At 40.4% G+C, this 23322-nt stretch overlaps 1 protein-coding gene across 1 annotated transcript; it reads left to right on the plus strand.

Annotated features, from left to right (window-relative positions):
* The first annotated feature begins 254 nt into the window (after positions 1 to 254).
* On the plus strand, positions 255 to 23189 carry heatr5a (HEAT repeat containing 5a). The gene is made up of 37 exons (XM_056767973.1): positions 255 to 385; positions 1771 to 1977; positions 2257 to 2468; positions 2597 to 2705; positions 3049 to 3198; positions 3373 to 3544; positions 3761 to 3918; positions 4227 to 4476; positions 4597 to 4752; positions 6751 to 7001; positions 7129 to 7240; positions 7323 to 7475; positions 7660 to 7759; positions 8994 to 9103; positions 9399 to 9562; positions 9755 to 9918; positions 10754 to 10859; positions 11187 to 11377; positions 11450 to 11609; positions 11720 to 11909; positions 12000 to 12169; positions 13324 to 13350; positions 14383 to 14527; positions 15625 to 15804; positions 16779 to 17015; positions 17360 to 17538; positions 18095 to 18163; positions 18479 to 18658; positions 18817 to 19039; positions 19249 to 19488; positions 19622 to 19749; positions 19915 to 20062; positions 20142 to 20414; positions 20748 to 20972; positions 21070 to 21221; positions 21330 to 21540; positions 21627 to 23189. Exons 2-37 carry the CDS (start codon positions 1852 to 1854, stop codon positions 21926 to 21928), a joined length of 6123 nt encoding a protein of 2040 aa, XP_056623951.1. The 5' UTR covers positions 255 to 385; positions 1771 to 1851; the 3' UTR covers positions 21929 to 23189.
* Positions 23190 to 23322: the final 133 nt, after the last annotated feature.

Raw genomic sequence — 23322 nt, forward strand, 5'->3', positions numbered from 1 at the left:
AGCCTTGTCTGTGAAATCGGGCTTATGTGTATAACATGTGCTGTTACAGAATGTAGTAAGCGGTCTACTTGGGCATTAATTATTATTATTTTACACGACAAAGTTGCCATCTGAAATATACAAATGTCCAAAAACGTTGTGTACCAGGTAGACAATTGACTTTGGATTTCGAGCTCTATATTTTAGGTAACTTAGTGCTGTATGTCTCCATCTAGCGCTTTTCCAGCTTCTGTCTCTTTAACGAACGGTGCCTGCGCTTCACAGTTTGACTCGCACTTTCAAGCGAGCAGATGTCATTGAGAAATTACACACAAACAGTCGACTCGAAAAGGAAATAGTTTTCTTATTAGGGCTCTCCTGACAATGGAACTGATGTATTAAGCAGGTAATACTTTTCTCATTATATGTATACAATATAAAGACGGCAAATCGTTGCTTTTGAAGACGAATCCTGCTAGCATGTCAGGTTAATTGGTTAGCATTGGATACAAGCTAGCATTAGAGTTATATTATCTCAACACAACACATTTTTTGAAGTACTGTTACTATTTACTAACAATATTTTTTGTAAAGGGTATGATCTAACTTATATGCGTTTAAAATTAATTGTCATTTAAAATTCAGGTTACTTTCTGAAGTTGACTGCTAATCGCTGTAGCCAGTTCATTTAGACTGGTCGTCTTATTTTCACCACGTATAACTTAAATTTACATGAAAAATATCCATAAACCTTGGTGGAAAGTTAATATGTTATGTATGTTTTTAGGCAACAATCAGATCTTTAAATTGATCTTTAAAAAGCTACAGATTAAATGCAATTGTTAAAACGTTAACTACTGTTATAAGGGTCAGATTTATTTTATAAAGGTTTCATTCATGGCTATTAAAAATGTCCAAACTGAAAATAACCCTTACGATACATACTGCATTGCATAAGTTTTGCTTTTTCTAACAAACCTAAAGAAAAAGTCAAGTATGTCCGCCCGTCACCGTGGACCACCCAAATCTGATATAGTAACGTTATTACATCACTATTTCATCCCGTTATTTTCAGATAAGATCTTTAATGTCTGCATCCCTCCCTACTGGGAAACACAAGACTTCAGGGATCCTTTTAAGATCTTTGGTCTGCTGGTTTGTCTTCTGACTGTGCAAGCCCATTGCAAAACATTGCATTATTCATAACGGCAGCATATACGTTTACATGAGAGGTTGTTCCATATATTATAAACTTTTTTCAACTTTAAAAACATCTCCATATTGATTTGTACATTTCAAACTGAGTTTAGAAATGTAGGAGTTATGTAACGTCCTTATCTGTAAGTGCAGCTTTAGATATTTACGCTCCTATTACATCCATCAGTTCCTTATTACAACATTACATTGCAAACATCTTAAAAAAACTTTTTTTTTTTCGAGGAGCTCAACTCAATTTCAAATATCAAGGTACTTTATTGGCATGATCGCGTGTTCATACAATATTGCCAAAGAAGTGAACATATAACAAAAGACATACAATAACTAGACACATTAGAGAAAAAAAAAATAAAGTGCTGAGTAAGGCATAAATATAGAATGAAATATATAATAAAGTAAATGTAAGTAAACAAATTAAATTTGGTAATAAAATATCAATATCATATGTCAATTTCAGGAAGAATGATGAGAATCTAATAAAAGTAAAGGATCTATATGTACATTGATTATAAAAGATTAAGGCAGTAGTTTGTTTCCAAGTAATTTGTTTCTCAACTTGTGGTGCGTTTCAAGGGAGACGGAGGAGTCCGAAGGGTGACTTCAATGACCGATTGGCCCTTTTGCCCTGTGGTTTGGTGAGAAGCTGACAGGAAGATGGAGCTGGCTCACAGTTTACTCCTGAACGAGGAGGCCTGCAGTCAGCTAAGGGAGCCCCAGAGGGCTGAATTCGTCTTCGAGTGGCTGCGTTTCCTTAAGAAACTGCTGCCCGTCACAGACAGGGTGAGTTCTAAGCACTCTGACAATAAGCTCCCTGTTTGAGAAGAAATGTTGGTTCAGTCTCTCTCTCTCTCTCTCTCTCTCTCTTTCTCTCTCTTGCACACAAACAGTCACTCCAAACAGACTCTTGATTATTTCCCTGCTTTTCCATCGTCTGTTTCTCCATCTGGAATAGACTGTTTATATGTCTATGTTCCGTTTCTTACTGAGAAGCCTCCAACTGAAGAGGCCATCTGAATGCCAATCATCTAAACAATATGTTGGTGCCGATTTGTGTTTCAGGCTGACGTGAAACAGAAACAGAAGCGCCTGGTGGAGCAGCTGACTACAGTACTAACAAGTTCTCCAGGCCCTCCGACACGTTGGCTGCTGGCACATTGTCTGGCGCTGGTGTACCGAGTGGGCGACTCACTCACGTCCAGCCTCACCGTGGACCGCTGCAATGACATCATTCGCAGCAAAGATGACTCGCCTAGCTTCTTGCCTACTCGACTGTGAGTGTAGTGTGTCATAAATCTACACCCTACACGCTCATCATATGCCCACCCATCGACTGGACTGCAGATGAGGTTCTACTACAGCTTGATATTCTGCCACTGAGTTTATTTATTGCTCCCTACAGGGCAGCCGTGGCCTGTTTGGGTGTGTTATATGAGCAACTGGGAAGACTTCTCATCAACTCATTTAAAGAGACGTTGGCAAACCTTATGAAAGCCGTGAAGAGTGCGGAGGTGAGTGTGAATATAAAACACCACAGGAGTTCACAGTCGTGACTACAAACAATGATGCTGTGGAATATTTTATTGGACCAGAGATGGCAAACTGGAAATGCGTGGATTTTATGTCACAGACAACGTTAACCTAAACACTTTGCAGTCATAGTATATATTTAATTATTGTTGAATTGCATAAAAAACACTCAGAATTTAGAAATAGTGAAGCCTGTGCACTTACCCAGAATTCTCAAATACATTGAGAGCAAATTTCTTTTAGAAAATATAAAAATTACACCACAATATTACAAGATGTGTTCCCATCGTATTCTGTTCAGTTTGTATTTGTTCATATGTCCAGTCTCAGGGCCGTTGTGAGATCATGTTGTGTATTGAGAAGATCCAGAAGGGTTTAGGCATATGTGCCGTGTCCTGTCACAGAGACATCTATAAAGCCGCCCGCACCTGCCTCACTGATCGCTCGATGGCAGTGCGATGCGCTGCTGCAAAGGTACCAAACACATGCCTCATTTAAATCTCTTGTTTGTATGACAGGCATTTTAGACTTTGTCAGTAAATAGAAATGTATTTTTATGTACAGGAACCATTTGGGTATATACTGTACAGTATATTCTCAAGAAATATTTGTTAGAAAGATCATAATGCATGTTTGCATCTCTCATAGTGTCTCCTTGAGCTCCAGAGAGAGGCCGTCTTCCTTTGGTCCACAGAACTGGAGAACGTGGCCACTATTTGTTTCCGAGCCTTCGAGGGCTCGAACTATGATGTCAGAGTTGCCATCTCACAACTGCTTGGTACTTTGCTGGCGTCGGCACTGGAGCCCAGACAGGTCATAGGTAAGGGGATTTCATTCTCTGATATTGAATGCTGAGCTGACCTGGCATCAGTGGCGATTGTGAAAATCTCAACTTTCTTTCCCATGTTCCCCACATTATGTATTATTTTTCCCAATCGTATCACTCATCATTGCTCTCCCACTCTTTTCCATCTGCTCTGTCGTTTTTCCCCCGCTCTCTCTTGCACGTCTCCCACCCCTTGGCATCTCACCTCAGCTCCGAGGCCGGGCTCCAAGCGTAACTCCCTGGGGGAGGTGATGGAGCTGCTGCGTACTGGTTTCCTGCGGGGGGGAGCCGGCTTCTTGCGGGCCAGAGGAGACATGCTGAAAGGCACCAGCTCTGTCAGCAGGGCCGTGCGCGTTGGCATCACACAGGTCTTAACCATTGAATTATGCTGTTTATGTTTTGATTTACAGCATGTGTGGATTTAATTCTTGGGTAAAACCGAGGTTATAGAATATGAGAAAAACTGATTTGTTAAAATCCTTTATGCAGTGAAGTCCTTTAAAAATATTGACCTTCAACTGTATTTGCTTTTTCTGAAGCTAATTTGCTCAAACTTGCTTAAAAAATATATACACCAAAACAATTTTAAACATAACTACATACAACTGGTATAAATTAAGATTTGTTTTGGTGCACTGGTTTAACATCAGTACCTCTTTTCATCTCTGCTAAGCAGACGTGTGTGGTGTTTGTGTCCATTCTGGGTGGCACGTGGCTGGAGACGCACTTCTCCTCTTTTCTCGCTCTTCTCATGGAGTGGGCGTCACACTCTCGCGCAACTCAGTGCCCGGCTGACGCTGTCTCCAGCCGCCGCTGCGTCTCCTTCATACTGCGGGCCACCCTCGGCACTTTATTGGGGGAGAAGGCCCAGATCGCAGCCGCCAAGGAGATCTGCCAAACCATCAGCAAACAAAAGAAGATTGTGGGTAAGAGACTGCAGGGCGAATATTTAGGTCATACTGATATTGTTTGACAGAAGGTAGTGGGTGTTGTAGTAATAATGTTTTAGATGTACTGTATCTTGAGGTTGTTTGTCTTTCTATCAGATGCAGCTCTACACGAGGGCAACACGGAGACACGTGTGAGCCCTGCGGATGTAGCGGCTAGTCAGCATGTGCTGGTGTGTGCCCTCCTGGAGCTGGGCAGTCTTCTGCAGGACCTGAGCTCGACTGCCGCTCCACTGCTGCAGGACACCAGCATAGGTTTGTCTTTATTTCTTATTATACACTGGACAGCCTATCAAAACCTTTAAACTTTAATTTGTTTTGCTGCCATGGACAACACTGTGTGTTTTTTAGCACTATGCAGTGGCAGATCTGTGCCATTTCCTAATCCGTATGTTTGCAGCACACAATGTAGACCACTTCGAAAGATGGTTCAGAAGCACTTACAGTTTCTTTTTTTTTTTATCTTGCATGTATAATACATTTAATATAGTATTTAACATTTTAGTCCAATATTCTGTTATTTTCTATTCAAATGTTTCTGCAATCGAAACAGGAAGTTGTTTTGGATCAACGTAGGACTTGCATTGTTTACGTTTCCGAAGTGGTCCATATGTGAAATATTGGTGTTTTAACTGACTTGTTAGGTTGTGAATTCTGTGTGACGAGAGAGAAGTGATTGGAGATTCAAAAAATGGTATAATGATCTATTAAACGCTTCATGTTTAAAAAAAAATATTTAAAATCATTAGGCAAATTAAGTGGTTTCCGAGTAATTCTGTGACAACTAAGTAGTCTTCATCAATGTAATTACCCAAATTTCAGCCGCCAATATTCAACTTCTCTCAAAAGTCAGAATCAGAAGTGAATAAAGATGGAATGCACCGATGTATCGGCCGCAGATATTAATCGCCCGATATTGGATTAATTTAACACCATCAGCATGGTTTATTAGTGCCCTTTCATTTCCGTGCAGCTGAAAACCCAGATGGAAAGTAGCAAACATGCCAGAAAGTACCGCTGAACAGCTCATGAAATTCAAATTGTGCTATTAATAATACAGCTGCTGTGAAAGGATGCAATCTGCTTGTTTTCCATGTGAATGAGTGAGTGGTGTGGTTTTGTCTAACTTACTATAGTGTACTTATTCTCTGAGCAAAATAATTACTGTAAATAGCAACAGCACAGACCTTATTTAAATATATTAAAGAAATGATCCATTTTAAGTCAAATTTGAGTTAATGTTTTTAATAAAACCTTTGAAGATGTCATGTTGTCTTATTGTATTTGTATCTTAATTTACATTTAGGCACATTAACAGGTGTGCCTCTCTCTTAAAATATCTAATGGATCCAATTCATGTTCAGTAAAATAAATTGAAAGCAGAAAAACTAGCTAGTATTGTATAGTACTGTATGCAATTGACCCGTATCGGTATTGGAATCGGTCAATAATTGTTTGTTAAAATCGGTATCAGCGCAAAAAAATCGGTGCATCTCTAGAATAAATCATAACATTCAACCATTAAAACATATTAGTCTATTACGGAATAAAAAATAATGAATTGCTTTAAAAAATTTTATGCCATTCTTGTGAAATTCATGAAAAAAAAAAAAAAAAAATCCAATTTTGGATTAGAAATACTTCTGTGACTAAAGAGTTTACGAATACCAGTGGATTAACCATTACGGAAATATTAAACATGATTTTGGTCATCAACGGTCTTTTTAGTTTAGTGCATCTTTGGTACAAACCTGACATTGGGTGGTGGGCTCAGTTTTGTTGTTATAAATTGTTTTTTAATAAAAAAATGAAAAATATGGATTATGTTAGGATTTATTTCTCTCTGCTGCAAAAACAAATCTTGTAGGAAACTGGGGCAACATTCTGCTCTATCAAACGCCTCACGCTGTACCTCCATTAGTTTTGCCAAGGGTTTTGATTCAAGTCACCCTCCTGAGGATCACACTGTGAATGTCTGAATGAAAGATGTTTCAAATAGTTCCTGAATTTGAAAACGCTGTATCTCTGGACCAGACATAAGAATTATTGTTTTAAGAAAACCCATAAATGATAAGTGATGTGCAGAGTATAGTCTCTTTAACGGATAAGTCACCGTATGATCGGGATAAACCACCTGCAGCTGCAGATTTAACAAACCCATCATTTCCTGAATGAGCACAGATGTTTTCAGATTGTCTATCTGTAACACCCAGATTTTGATTTAAAGTTCAAAGCCTATTTTCTTTCTGACAGGAATGATAGACACGGTCATCTCTGTTCTTCTACACCCGAACGCGTCTGCCCGTCTGGCTGCTGCCTGGTGCCTGCGGTGTGTTGCCGTGGCGATGCCAGCTCAGGTGGCAGTGTTGCTAGACCGCTGTGCAGAGAGGCTAAATGCCATGAAGTCGTGCCCTGAGGCCGTGGCCGGGTACAGTGCTGCCATAGCAGCTCTGCTGGGAGCCTCGCAGCTCTGTCCACTTGGAATACCACACTCTAAGAGCCAGGTGGGAACGAAGTCTGTGTCTGTACATGTCTAACTACTCCTTTTGTGCACACAGATTGTTCGTCTTTTTGCTAGATGTTAGCACTGTTGGTAGATTATGATTCATTGCAGTATCCACTTGTTACCAGGTGGTGATGACCCTGGCTGAAGATCTCCTGCGCTCTGCAGCCCAGAATAGCAGAATCTCCATCCAGCGAACTCAGGCAGGCTGGTTGCTGCTTAGTGCCCTCTCCACACTTGGTATGAATGAATCCTTCAACAAGAAATGAATAAATTAACCACTATGGTTAGTGATTTCAATTGTTCTGATCTTTCCCTCAAGGGCCCACTGTAGTGGAGCATCACCTACCTCGGATACTGTTGCTATGGAAATGTGCCTTCCCGCTATCAATGAGGGATGCGGAGAGCGAGCTGCGGCGTGGAGACTTTTTCACCTGGCAGGTGACCCTGGAGGGAAGATCAGGAGCACTGTGTGGTGAGAGTTTATGTCTCCTGAATCTCACAGACTTCAAATTGCTATCGCATCATTTCTATTAGTGAAAATTTAAAAGATCTTGGTGCATCAGCCCACCTGCTAAACTGCTGTTCCTTTAATACCACAGGATATTTGTTCTTCATAGTTCATTCACCTTATTCCATTATGTGTGTTATCTCTCTAGCAATGAAGAGTTTTGTGGTGCACTGCAAAGATCTTCTTACTGATGATGTCATCAGTCGACTGATTCCACTCGTGTCTTGTGGAGTGGCTCTGCTTAATCAGTGAGTGGGGTTTTGATGCTTCAAACAAACAAAGCACTTTAATTTGTGTGAAGTTTGAATTATGTAACCCATATGATTTTCTTCTGAGAAACGATTTGAAAGTTAAAGGCAGGGTGGGTGATCCTGTCCCGAAAATTGTTTTGCCATGTTGGTCGGAAATCTCTTTACATCCTGATAGCATTCAAGAAGTATAGTGGTCAAATAATGTTACAATTATATATCGTCTGTGAAACGCATAGGACCAAAAACGTTAACCCAATCAAAACGTTCTGGCCGAACGCTGTGACTGGTCATGTGTACTTTTTCAGCCGACGTAGCCGATGCATACCACTGCGCACCCTGTTCACGCAGACATCATACGTCATCAGCACGCTCACGTCCGCTGTGTCAATGTAGAGAGAATGACGGACAATCAGCAACTAGGCCTCAATCAGCAACTTATCGACTTATCTCGCGATATATAAACTTGAAGTCGGTTCTTTTCTGTGGTATCGGCATTGTGTTTATATATGCATTGTTTTCATCATATTTTTTAACATTGTATCCGATCGCACTGTATCTGTTAGCGTCACCGGGGCAGACAGCTGCACGTCAAAAGACTGGAGAAGTTAACTGTGTTATCTGTTTGTGTTTATCTGTGATGAATAAAGCCAGTTCGGTATAGTAAGCGACCGGTGTCAAAGCCGCAAACTTCCAACTCCGAAATGAAACAAAGGAGCGCTTGAACAAGACGCTCTACTCCATTTCTCGCAAACAAAAAGTTGTTATCGTGGAAGGCCTTTCAGCAACGATCAAACTTTAAGTAAATCTACAAAACGAAAGTCAGTTTTTGAAAAAGCAGTGACAAAAAAACATCTGGATCATTAAAGAGGAAAAACTCGAATTAACATTGGTTCAGATCTCACACGACGGAGACTTCTCTGGCAGGCAAAGGCTCTGACAGACGATACCATGGTTGCTCTCTTTCTTTTGGACAGGCACAGTATGTATATACTTCGAGAAGAATTTAATGGATTAAGTTTGTAATTCGTTACCTGGATTTACAAAAAACATTCATGTGTTTGGAGGACGCGTGACATTGGACGGCGATTCGCATAGAGGGGTGGGATTATAATTTCAGTGCTAGCAGGCTAAAGTTAGCAACTTTCCAAATCAACCACCCCACCTTTAATGCTTCTTTTTTATTAATTTAAAGTGAAAGGGCACTAATTGAATAATTTTCTGGTCTTTTTAGGCTCCCGTCTCTCGCCAAATCCTATGGAAACCAGATCAAAAGTGCTGCCAATGTGTTCAGATTAAGAGTCTATGAGATCCTTACATTGCTACAACCTAAAACATATGAAGGCAAGTTAAAGCTTGGTTGTTTGGCCTGGATAAATGCTGCTGGGTGATGTATTATTTGCTCTATTCGGCCAGTTATTTAAAATAGCTGTTGTACAAAACTTCTGATTGACATGTTTTTCAGATTTGGCTTCTTCATACATGCTTTTACTGTACATTATCCTTGAATAATGAGTGCTCATTAACCCAGTGTTCAAGTAAAATTATTTCATAATTGATGTTGAATGAATCAATTTGTGCATTAAATCCAAAAGAGCTGTATTTATTTGTTCTTTTTTGTTTGGTTGTGTTTGCTCAGAGTGCTTTGGCACTGTGTTAAAGCAGCTGCTGAGCGATCTGACTGGGCCAGAAAACACAGCATGTTCTGAGTTAAACCTGCTGCCCCCATTGTGCTACAGCCAAGACCTGGCATTGTTGGACCTGGGACTGCAGGATATAGACCAGCACTACATAGAGGAGCAGGTCAGCATCACAGTCATCTTCATAAAAACTCAACCAAACCTTTTATTAATATCATATTATTAGCTAGTAGACATTTGATGTCTGAATGTGAGCGTACTGTTTAAGATGTACTTAGAGGAAGTGGTCTTGATAACTTGTTAAACATCTTTCATTATTATAATTTTATATTGATTCTCTGTTTTTTGTCAAAAGCTTCAAGGAGGTGGCTCAGGAGGAGGGACGTTAGAATATGACCCTTTCACCATCTTTCAGAAGGCTAAAGACGTCCCTGCTCCCCTCCCTACAGCCTCGGCTCTTTCTGTTACAGCCGTCCAGCTTTTTGGGGTGATTTTCCCCCACCTGGGCGTCCAGCAGAGGTATATATCCATCACATTATATATCCAACATCTGTTCGGAGACTGGCTTTATGAGTGACATGACTTTAATAGCATACAGGGCTAATGTTGCTATGTAATGAAGTTTGTGTGTGTGGCTTTAGTTCAACTGAGTTTGATGAATACACTGAGATTAGGATTTTATGCATCCAATCATATGGGATGTTTTTTCAAATGATACGTTGCAATCCGCATGCAAAGAAACAAGTTATGTAACAAACTGTTAAACAGATGGATAGTTAAACTGTACGTTTTTGGCTGCATGCTCCTTGTTGTCTGCTATGCTAAAGTGTCTGCCTTTATCTTAATGAATCCATGCATAATACATCACATATATTGCTTTTGTTGCTCTCACTGGATTGTGGATGTGTTCCTTTTACTTATGTTTACACATTAAAGATTAAAAGGATTTGGTTTGTTAAAAGGAATTGAGACGGCTGCTTGTAGTTCTAACTCAAACTGGCCTTAGAGAGGACCAGCGGCTTTTTGAAGCACTTTCTTACACAGCACGGCTGCATTTGCATCCATACATCTGCATACATTTGCGTAATTGGGCAGATCAGGCCTTGTCTCATACATTATTAAACAGAACAGCGAAGAGGAAATGATACTGATCATATGTGGCCACCTATCCTCCTACAATGCATCTTTCATCCTGTGATGCAATACAAGCTGCTTCCCTTTTTTATTGTTGTGTTATTTTTCTTTTGATAAATAGTAATAATTCTGGAAGCGCTAGTTTATTTTAAGGAAATTTTTAATACTCTGTATGTGTGTATATACATATTCACTAGATTTGTTGTATATCCTGTATTAGGGCTCAGATTTTGGAGCAGTTCTGTGAGTTTGTGAGACAGCTTAAGGGAGTCAGACAGCAGACAGTTCAGATCCATGTAACTGCTGCTTTCTGCTGCACATTGAAGGTAAGTATTTAGACACTCAGGGGCGGTTTCCCAGACAGAAAGTATCTTAAACCATGACTAGGCCTTAGTTAAATTGGGATATTTAAGTCGTTTTTAAAAACTTTACAAAAACCCTACTGGTGTGCATCTTAAGACAAAACGATCACACTGATATATTTAATGATATGTCAGTGTAAGTTGTTGTCGATCAAGAATCCTCTAACATCTAAGTTAGACTAGGACCACGTTTAGGGCGTGTCTGGGAAACCGCCGCTTAGACATCCTTTAGCAACCATTTCTGTCACGCTGTTTCAAGCGGTTTGTCTCTGTTTGTTTCTCTTCTTCTAGTGTTTAGCTTCAAATCGGATGGAACTGGGTCCAGAAGAGGTACAAAGACCCTCTCTGTCTCTCCTGGTGGGGGCACTAGAGGGCTCAAACCCTCTGTTGCGCTGCATGGCAGCAGAGGGGTTAGCTAGATTGGTGAAGGTTCTTAATGACCCCAGCTTCACTGTTTCCCTCACGTTCATGAGTTTTGACAAGTGAGTAACTGCCACAAGAACAAGAGCTTCTTTACAAGCAATTTAACCTGACATGGATGTAATGTATTTTAGACTGAAGACGGCAAGGGATGCCATCACACGCACAGGTCACGCTTTGGCACTCTGCACTGTCTACCGTTACCTGGGCGGCATTAATTCATCCCAGTATCTCAGTGCCTGTGTTGGGGTCCTTTTCACCCTATCCCAAGACAGCACCTCACCTGAAGTCCAGGTACATATGCATTTTGCCTGTACAAAAATACAGAAAATCAAATCCGAATGGAACTAGTAGATCTAGTGTAGTGGATTAACAGAAATGTGAATTGCATGCCCAAATTGCAGATGTGGGCTCTCCACGCTCTATCCATGGTGGTGGATCTAGCAGGACCTCTGTATCACAGTCATCTGGAGGCCAGCTTTACTCTTGTGCTAAGATTACTCCTCTCAACTCCACACACACATGTGGAGGTGCAGCAAAGCCTGGGGCGCTGCCTTAATGCACTCATCACCTCCATGGGTCCTGATCTGCAAGGTATACAGTTACCTAAACACACCTTGACCTTGCAAAAGAGAACCTCTACTCATTTCTTGCTAATTATATTATGTTAATGTTTGTCCCCAGGCGATGGTGCGTGTGTATCCTCAGTGAGGACCTCATGCTTGGTGGCTTGCGCTGTGATGCAGGACAGTCCAGACTGTCTGGTTCAAGCCCAGGCCATCGCCTGCCTCCAGCAGCTGCACATGTTTGCTCCACGCTTCGTCAACCTGGCCAACCTTGTGCCCAGCCTCTGTGTACGTGATCGCATACTGCATTACTTACCTACAATAATACTATTTTATGCCACTTAAGAAAACATGACCATTACATATAAAACGGCATATTCCGTGGAAAGTAATGGAGTGCCACTCCATTGAGATAGTGTTGGGCTGTGGTAAGATTGGTTAATATACATTTTCTTGGTTATTATCAAATCTGTCGCAGAAGAAATGTTTGTTTTGATTAAATATTATCAAAATTTGTTTGTCTTTAAAATAGATCACACAATGAGATCAGGGACCTTCATTATTATAAAACCATATGTGACACTGGACCACAAAACCAGTCATAACAGAGAATTTTTCAAAATGTATATTTATACTTAATCTGAAAGCTAAATCAATAAGATTTCCATTGATGTCTGGTTTGTTAGGATAGGACAATATTTGGATGAAATACATCTATGTGAAAATCTGTAATCTGAGAATGCAAAAAATCAAAATATTGAGAAAATCGCCTTAAAAGTTGTCAATCAGAGGCGCCGTAACAGACCGTTTGGTAAGAAGAAACAGGTTTGTCAAAACTCTCTATGTACTTTGCAATGATGTTGTAATGAATAGCTACCAAATTTGAACGGATAATTCCCAAAGAGCGGGCAGCAGAGAGTGAAGTTTGTAAGCATATTTCCAGCCATTTTTGTTCATGAGTTTGCCACATCCACCCACAAACATGATTTGATATATTTTCGGTAGGAAATTTACAAAATATCTTCATGGAACATGATCTCAACTTATATCCATAGAAAAACCATACAAAGTATTATTAGATTTTGCTTCAAATATACCTGTGCTACTTATGACTAGTTTTTTGGTCCAGAGTCAGATTTGTAAACATTGTATATATTGATTTAATGTTGTTTAGTAACTACGATGTGTTTTTAGTGTGATTTAGCAGATTTTACTTTGGGATAAATTCACTTTACTGCATTATATGTATTATATTACATTATATGCATTGTATACAGCATGTATTCTATCATACTTTTAACTCCACTACATTTTTGTTTACCTTTAATACTTGAGCACTTTAAAACGACTAGTACTTTCTTACTTTTACTCAAGTATAGAGGCGATAAATGAATTGCATTGAAATAGAGGTGAGAAGTGACTCTGTGTTCTCTCTCGTACAGGAGATCTTATTGGATCATTCAGTGTTGGTAGGTTTTCTCTGCCTCCGTGCTGTCAGGGCACTGTAAACCCTTCCTTTATGTTTGCTCATTGTGTACCTCTCTTCCTTATTGTGCTTTGTCATTCGCCAGTGTGAAACTAACTCAAACAGGATGTCTGGAGTTTTAAGAATGAGCAGACAGTGTCACTGCCTCTAACTGCAGGGTTGATGCCAAGGATTAGATTTGACCAGATTGGGCTTTTCTGTAAATGCTTCTAACATTGACTTCCAACACAGTGCACATGACATTCACCTCTACAGGATGTGTCTTATTTCTCTCTCTCTCTCCATCACTGACTCGCTTTCTCTCGCTCTTCCTCCCTATCACCGCCCCACCTGCACACTGGGACAATATTAGACAGTAATTGTGAATAAAGCGTGCTTTGTTTTACGCGCTTTATTTTTAGAAGCTTTGATTTATGTTTTTTGTTTTCCCAAAACAGCTCACTTGTTACATAATTTGAAGCTCAAAGCAAGCATTGACAATAGCCCTGCTCTCACTTTCCCTTCTCCCACCGGCCTCCGGTACCTTGTGATATGTTTTTTGTGGGATCATTTTGACAGGACTAACTTTATTGTGGCTGTCCCTGTCTGCAAAAGAGTTTTTGGCTATGTTCACACAGCAGCAGGATTTGGTTGTCAGTCTAATTTGGTGTGCTTAAAGGGACAGTTCACCCCAAAGTAAAATTCATCTTGGGATCTAATTATACATTTGAGTTTTTTTATAAATCCTCTGCACTGTGTGGATGTAGCCTGCATGTCCTGTCTGCACTTTTATCTAGACTCCCTCGTGCAAATATGATGGAGTTATTTCTATTTTCAGCCACTTTGTCTATGAGCACACGTTTCATTTCTGAATGCAGCAAATCCACTTCAAGCTAATAAAACTAACAGCACACAATCGATTCTAATCAAGACTATTAATGTTGCTCAAGATGCAAACACTCAAAGCACTTCTCATTAGCATGACCCATACAGATGTTAAACTCTTGTGGTTTTCGTTTCGTTTGTGCACATGCAGATAAACCTGTGCAGCTCGTACCTGTCCTTGCGGCGGGCGGTGGTGGCCTGCCTGAGGCAGCTGGCTCAGAGGGAGGCTGTGCAGGTATCTGAGCACGCTGTAGCATTGGTTAAAGAGCTGCCTCGCAGAGACAACACACAGCTGGGTGAGTCATCCTCGCCCACTACACCATTTCAGGGCTTCCCTGCTGTTTAGTTTATGCTTCTCTATATTTTGAGGTGGGTTTAGCTGCTGGAAACTTTGGGAGGATGTAAGATTTTGTGTTGAATTTAGCGTGAAAGTGCTTTTCTGGATGATAATTCATGTCTGTTTACTTCATGTGGTTAAACAGTAAGCGTTTACACATCTAAAACTCAAACACAGAATGTCGCTGCAGTGGGTGACAAAAATGTTTAATGGCATTTATTTTACGTTTTGAAAGAAAACATTGAACAAAACAACATTTGTGGTAATTAATCAAAAAACACATATTCAAAAGGAAAACGAATACTGCTCTAGTTTGCACAATAATCTATATTGCACAATAATCTCAACATTGTCTACTGCATACTGTTGACTTTTATGAATAAAACGTTGGTGGCCTTCTGAATCTTTGGATGTCCAAACACGCTGTTTTTTTTAGGAAATGGATAAAACCGCTGAGCTTTTTTAATGATACTGTTAGATATTTGCAAGACCCAATGATAAGCATAAAGGCTGACTAATAATAAAGCTAAAAAATCACAAAATAGTGAGATACAAGTTATTAGAAAGACATCCCTGAAACTGTCAGCTAAATATATCAAATAAACGAATGACACTTAAACTAAATGTTAAGTCTGGTTGCGGGTAAGTTTCAAGTTTTTTTGTCATTAACTGAAGTATGTTGAAATACTTGTTGCGTTCCGAGGGTCCCTCTTTGTAAAAGTGATATTTAACCGGCAAATATATTATAACTCCGACTGCATTATTCTTCAAGAAGAAAGTCATATTCCGTTAGGATGCCTTAAGTAAAACCTGGGGAAATGTTTTTTTGCCAGTGAAATATTACTTTAATTCTCGGTCTGGTAAATCCACGGTATACCTGATTACCAATCCAGCCCTGGTTGTAAGGCTCAGGCAATATAATATAATAATATAAAATAAAGAACATATCCCAGAATATAGCGGAATCATCAGGATTGAGTTTGTCTGATAATATGCTGAATGGAAGTCATTAGTTGTGTTAGGTTGTGTGTTAAATGATAGCTGTCTGTCCTACAGATGTCACTATTAAGGAGGTGGGTCTGGAAGGAGCTCTGTTCAGTTTGTTGGACCGAGAGTCCGACCCGCAGTTGTGCCGAGACATTCAGGAGACGCTCGTCCACACGATGAGCTCGGGTGCTGAGGGCAACCTGGCCCACTGGCTTAAACTTTGCAAAGACGTGCTCTCAGCTTCTGCAGGTGGGTTTAACTCCCAGCTCCTCCAGCAGTGATGAAATGAATGCCCCATCTTAAGTAAAACATGGGCACCAACAATAGTTCAATGACCTGAATGAAAGCGTTATGTTGTCAGGTTATTTACACTCTTTAAAGTCCCAGTGAAATTTTAACATTTAATTCATAATTTTTTCATTAAATACTGCAGCTTTTATTGTAAATAGCTCAAAATTCATCTGACCTCATAATCTTCATGTAAAATCAGAAAATCCACTTCCGCCCTCTAGTAACTATACATCTCAAATGATATAAGTTAGGGGGCTTGGGCGGGGCCTCTGTTTACTCCACCCTTTCAATTGTCAGTCTGTTCCCAGTTCCATTTCAAAATGCAAAGGCTGTTTTTATGTCTTATCAAATTCCAGTGAAAAACAAGCCACGCCCACAATTTTTTTTCTCATTCGTGATTCCATTTCACTCGGAAGTGCATCAGAATACGGAAGTAAAAACGATCACAACTTCCGGTTTACAAGTACTTTAATGAACAATTAATTGAAATGAATATGCTGCCACTCGCTTCTGTAATATAACTTAGCAGTGATATTATGATATAAGTATACAGCTGTTGAATTATTTTTAGGGCAAGGTAATGTATACTGTATAAAAAAACCTCTCTTTTGGTTTCCAATATGCTTTTCATATCACTGTTTCTCACAGTGCATTTTGCTTCATTCTACTTTTTAAGTTTGACAAAAATAATAGTCTCGGAGCACAATTAACAGCTCTGTTGTTTCATTATCTTGGAAATGTTTATATCGATAAAGTCCTTAAGGATGCTGGTTTCATTTTAAAACTCTGCACAGATTTAGGATAAGTCTTGTCCGACTAGAACAACAGCGATCACACAATTTCATAATAAATCCTTGTTTTTATCTAGTTCATATTCAAAGGATTTTATAATTGAATCTTTCGTTTTTTGTGGTGGTTTGTCCACGCTTTAGACTCAACTGCAGCCGCTTCCGTTGAGACGCAGCAGGAGGAGGATGGAGATCGATATGATGACTCCTCTGCATTCCACGCTAAGCCTGAATCCAGTGGCCCCTTCAACAACCTACGTTGGTCCACTCGTGTGTTTTCCATGGAGTGTGTGTGTCGTATAATCGCACAGTGTGAGCACGGAGACCCTGCTCACTTTAACATGGCACTGGCTCAGGAACAGCGTTTGCATGAGTCTGCAGGTTAGATGGTGTTTGGCATAATTTTTGTCCACTATATTTTCCACAAAAACATTTGTTACAACTCTTGTATTCAGTGTTGTCTTACCGCCATCTTCTGGGGTGATATTTTTGGTGGAAAAAAAATATTATAATTTATGTCTTTATAATCTATATTTATCATCTCATGTGACTTTTTCCTTTAGGGAACACAATAGGAGAAGATGTCTTGTTCTTTGCAATCACATGCAAATAAATTGTGATTGAAATTTTCGGTCAATTATTATCTGTCTCTTGTGTTCTATGTTACTTCCCAGTTATTTTAGTTTCTATGAAAAATCTTAAAGCCCACACCTGCTGTCTTGCAGATTTCCTTGTTCTTCACCTGGCAGACCTCATACGAATGGCTTTCATGGCAGCCACAGACCACAGCGATCAGCTCCGACTGGCCGGTTTACAAACACTGTTGGTCATTATCCGTAAATTCTCCAGCGTGCCAGAGCCGGAGTTCCCCGGGCATGTCATTTTGGAACAGTATCAAGCCAATGTGAGCCTTTGACTTAGTTTAAAATCACCTTTGAACAGTTTCAGTTTACTCTCTCAGTTCAATGCATCTCATTGAATTAAAAGCAACATTTGAGTGACATTCTTTTTTGTATTTACGTATGAATGAGTTTTATTATTTTGATTGTGTTTCATTTTTTTTTTAAACGTGGTACTTCCCAAATACCTTTGCGCTGAATGATCTGTTGGAAGTTTAAAAATGTATGTACGGTAAAGCTCCCTCCTGTTATTCTTACATGCCCACCGTGAAGTACCTGAGTCTGCTCAACATTCTCTTGTTACTAAGGCATGTGTGCCTGCATGTGACGGCACATATCGTTTACACTAAATTAGGTTATCTGTGGGCTTAGTAAGGGGCCGCTAGTTTCAAATAGTGTCATGAAACATATTCAGTATCATGTGGGGGGATGTGTCACATAAAGGTTACTAGAATGTGTCACACAAAGTTTAGTCTAGTCTTGTTTTGTTTTGTATTTCACATTAAAACAACTGTATTACTGTGAAGAATGGTTTGTTCAAGTATTTTTTCCTGAAAAAAGGTTGGAGCTGCGCTCAGACCTGCGTTCAGTGTGGACGCCCCTCCAGATGTCACTGCCAAAGCCTGCCAGGTAATTAAATCAAGATTATATCATTATATTTAACACTTATTTTTAATCTCTCTGTTTCGACTTGCACACTTGATGGCAGCATATTCGTTCTGGTCTCAATTCAAGTCTTTCACCGTTGTCTCATTGAGAAACACAAACATGTTCTTTTGGAGCCCCGAAAGGTCCCAAAACAATCCATCACTCTGTTTTTGACCTCTTAAAAACCTTGCAATTCTTGTTTTTTTAAAACCTGTTAAGTTTGTGTGACCCGCTTTCTGTCACAAGTCTCGCTGTTCACTGCTGAGGAAGTTACGAAATGTCTTTGTTGCTGTTCAGGTTTGCAGTGCTTGGATTGCCAGCGGGGTCATCAGTGACCTGCGTGACCTGAGGAGGGTGCATCAGCTTCTGGCCTCTTCTCTAACCAAGGTTCAGACGGGGAAGGACGTTCCCAGTCAGCTCTACAACGAAAGCTCATTCACCATGGAGTCACTTGCTGTTCTCAAAGCCTGGGCGGAGGTACCTAATGCCATTCATGTACTATCAAACATATGCTTCCCCTCCATTGGCCTGCAAACAATGTGCTTTGATAATATTGTTGCCTGGTGATTGATGTTAAAAAAGTACTTCACCTAAATGTGAACATTTTGTCATCATTTACCCCACTCTGCGCACAGGTGTACATCACAGCGGTACAGAGCTCCGGGCAGAAGGAGAGCCCAGGCACCCATCCACAACAGCAAAGCGAGGAGGCCGGGGCTGCTGGTCCAACAGGAGCTGGTCTGCTCAAACTGGTCCAGGCAGATCTGGCAACCCTCAGTCGCCTGTGGCTCGCTGCCTTACAGGACCTCGCCCTTCTCACGCTCCCCCCACAATACTCCAATCAACTTCCTTCCACAGGTAAGTCAACATGAAACTGAATGAAAAAGCAGATATTTTGCTACCCAAGTGTTTCACAATAACTGCAAGAACAATTTACGCTCTTAAGGAGTCTTAGCATGCTCCTATGGCAGCTTGTGTAATCCTTTTTATAATTAAAAGCTTTTTGTTTTACCAGACAATGATTATGTGATTCATTCCTCTGTTATTTATCCATCATTGTGTGTCAGGTGGATCATTTTATACCGCGGAGACAGTGGAACAGGCCCGTCCACATTACAGCAGCGCCTGGGCCACAATTCTCCACGCTACAGCTCTATGGCTAAACAGCACCGGATTCATCATGGTGGACGAGGGGCCCTCCAACCTCTCCCGGCCAGTCACCCCAACCTCTATGGGCCAGTCCACCTCATTGAGTAGTGTCAAATCTCCAGAGGACATCAACACTGATCGCATCCACCTTATCCTGGGTATGGATCAGTTCCTGTTTACAGAAGTTTCTAGATTTCTTTCAGTCAGCTCCTGAAACAAGGTTTTAGAATAACCGTTGTTTTGCACCGTTCTGTTAAATGTTGTTCCATCCCCTCGGTGTGTTTCTTTTAGGAATCAGTGTGGAGTTTTTGTGTTCGCCTCACTCTGGAGACCAAATGGAAGACATCAATTCATGTCTTCAGGCACTGCAAGCCTTATTGGAGGTTCCTTGGCCTCGTTCTAAAGTGGGCAATGATCAGGTTTGTTGCAATTCAGAAATCATTATTCATTTGTCCAGGCGTAATGTCTATAGTCTTAAAATCAAGTAGATAGGACAAGGAATGTTTTCAGGGTTGTTGATCCTTAGCATGTTCTTGACTACATTCTTTTTGGCATTTCTGATTCAGTCTTTGTTCTCCCTGTAGGCTTTGAGCGTGGAGCTGCTCAGCGTACTGCACAGGCTCTTAGTCACTCGGGAATCTCCCAGCATTCAGCTGGCAGTGCTGGAACTGGTGCGCAATGTCGTATGTGCTGCTCAGGAGCACATCAAAGAGAAACGCCACAGCGCAGAGGGTATATCTCGACCCCCAAATAGGTCTCTAAATCCCCCCAGTTTGATGTTAAGATTGATTTCTTTGCTTTTTTACATAAGTGGATGATGGTGCTGCAGAGAAGGAAACGTTTCCTGAGTTTGGTGAGGGACGGGACACTGGCGGTCTGGTGCCGGGCAAGTCTCTCGTGTTTGGAGCTCTGGAGCTGTGTTTGTGCACTCTGGTCCGGAAGCTTCCGCAGCTCAGTCCTAAGTTGGCCGGGAGTACCACTGGGCGGGGGGGACAAAATTGTTCCCTTAGCAACACCGACTGTAGACTTGTCACATCTGCTCTGGTTATTCTCTCAGAACTTCCTTCCATCTGTTCACCAGAGGGTAAGAGATCCAGGTTGTTCATGAACACTTTATGATAGTCTACTTTTATTCAGTTTAGGACAAAATACTGGTGTTTACTGACTGAATAACGTATTCTGATTTTGACTTTTAATATTTTTTCATGTGAACACATTACAAGTAAGCCATTCATAGGCAGACTTCCCTGAAGAGAGTCAACACTGAGACTGTGTAGTAAACATTGCTCTGTTTGTTTGAGTGGGTTGTGGGGCGGGGAGCAAAAGGTGTCGGTTGGAGTGTCAGGCAAACCTGTTTGAAACCTATTCATGCTCCTCACTGTGAAACCCAAAACATGAAACATTTTGTACACTGCAGGCAGCGTGTCAGTGCTGCCCACAGTACTCTATCTGCTGCTTGGAGTGACAAGAGAGGTGGTGAAGGTTTCTGTCGGAGCCGAAAGTGGACAGCTGGTGCCAGGCATCCTGCAGGCTTTGCGCACAGTTCTCACCTCTCCCATGAGCAGAGCTGAAAAGAGTCGTGGGGCTTGGACTGATCTGCTACGCTGTGCGCTCCATACACTCTTGGAGTTTTGGAGTGAAGGTACTTTCATATATCATCTTTTTTTATTTGCAACTGCATTGTAGATAGTTTGAGGAATATTCTCGCATTCTTTGCAATGGATTTTTGTGTTGAAAAGATGAAATGGAGCCTGGTGTGGATGAGGTTACCATGTTGACAGCCCTCACCATCTTCGAGCTGAACGCTAGTGCAGATGTAACAACTGCAGAGCCACTGCAGACACGATGCATCAAGATTTTCAGAGCCAGTCTGGAGTCTAAGGACCCTGTGGTAAGTGAAAAGATACCATTGCAAGGGTCTGTTCCATATATAACAATTTCTGTGTCTTGCTGCTTAAAGAGCTCAGAAACAATTGAAATTATCTTGTTTTTTCGCTAGGTGCTGAGCAGATGTTATCAGTTGCTAGCGTCTTTATTTCAAGGGCCTTCGGCAGTTGCCAGGCCATTTATTTTGGCTCTGGGCAGCCGTTTGCTGTCACAGCTGGAGGGAGTTGAAAAGAGTCGTCCTCAAAGCTCAGCGGAACTACAAGCAGTGCAGGACGGAATTCGAGCCCTGGAAGCACTTGTGTTTGCCGCTGATGAAACCCACCGTAAGTCACTTCGAGACAGAACAATGATATCTTCAGGATGTATATTTAGATCAATATTGCATCTGACACACTGTCTGTCCACGCAGGATCTCAGCTGGTGGCTGAGCTTCTGCCCCTCCTCATATCTCTGCTGCTAGATGAGAATGCTTTGGCCTCAGCTCCTGCAGCCTCTCGCTTGCTGCACGAATCCGCCTTGAGAGACCTCATGCGTATCGGACCCCAGCACTCGGCTGTCTTCAAATCGCTGATGGCCTCCGCTCCTCACATGAAGGCCAGGCTTGAGGCGGCTGTCAAGGGGAACCAGGAAAGCATAAACACTAAGACACCAGCACATCCAGTCATTAGCAAAAACACGCCTAGCATCCAACTGAAGATCAATTTCCTGTGAATGCAGCATCTGTTGTTACTCACATGGAATGTGCATACAAATTAGTATTATGATTTGCATTTTTCTGAGTTAATGTTTAGGTGTTGTTTTAAACGTTTGATAGTTAAATCAATTCATTTTTATTTTGTCGTTTATTCATAGTAATGTTGGTTTAAACTGTATTAACCTCTGTGAGGAACTTAAAACATATTTACTTTTAGAATGTCAACGGAAACATGTTTTAATGCTATTTGTCTCATGGAAAACACTTGTTTTATTGTTTCTATAATTATTAACATTTTAGTTTTGCTAGTTAGCTAGTTGAAACTACTGTACTTTAAAGGACATTCATCAAACCTAGTTCTATCATGCAATTTTCTGACATGTATCATTTTGTCTTTATAAACAAATGCATTAATCTGATAATTTCTTTGCTGACATGCAGCAGTTTGAAACTAAACTCATTGAATCACTGGAAATTTAGTGATCTTATGACTAAACTGTTTTTTAACAGATATGTTTTAATATTATACACTTTGAAGAGGCAGGTATGTTCATTGTGAATGTATTTGTGATGATGTAAAAAGCATTTCCAGCAGGTACTACATCAGTTCAACACACTAATAGTGCAACTTCAGTACATTCAAAATAATGCTTACATTTATGCTCGGTTTCACAAACAACGCTTAAAACTGGTCCCAGAATAAACCGAAAGTTTGAGCTGTATTAACTTTTTTTTTTTAAATGCCCTGACATAACTTAAAATAGGTCATTGCCATTGTTTTGTCTCAAGATGGACATCAGTTATATTTTTATCGAAGGCATTTTAAGAAAATCGACTTTAATATCCTAATTTAACCAAGGCATATCTGGATTTAGCAAAGCCTTGTCTGTGAAACCCAGCTTTATTTGTTATCATTATGCATTTAATGTTTTGTTTTGTCATTTTTTACACTTAAAGGGATTTAAGCAAAACAGATGTTCTCTATAGTGTATTGGGCATATGGAAAGCTTTTATACAAGCAGTGAAATATTTACTACTATAACAGCACTATGAAGAAATGCACAATAAACCTTTTAGGATCAAAGGTCACATTAGTCCATTCATTTCACTAGAACCTAAAGACTTCTGTAGCTGCTTTCTGATGCATTCAGTGATGATTGGTTGCATTTACAACTGTACCATTATTTTGTATGTTGTAAATTGTACAGATAAAAATTTAGGGCAAATGATGGTTTATTTTCTGATTATACTGAAACAATAAATTCTAGTTTTGCGTCATGAGTTGCAGTTTTTTCCTGCTTTTAACCATGAAAACATTTACAAGGATTTGTTTATATTTAATGATATTGGAGAGCAAATGTGCATATATTTATTCACTGATAAGATGCCCTTAATTTGGGTATATCTTTGC

Source organism: Triplophysa dalaica, chromosome 15, assembly GCF_015846415.1.
Source record: "Triplophysa dalaica isolate WHDGS20190420 chromosome 15, ASM1584641v1, whole genome shotgun sequence".
Taxonomy (NCBI): domain Eukaryota; kingdom Metazoa; phylum Chordata; class Actinopteri; order Cypriniformes; family Nemacheilidae; genus Triplophysa; species Triplophysa dalaica.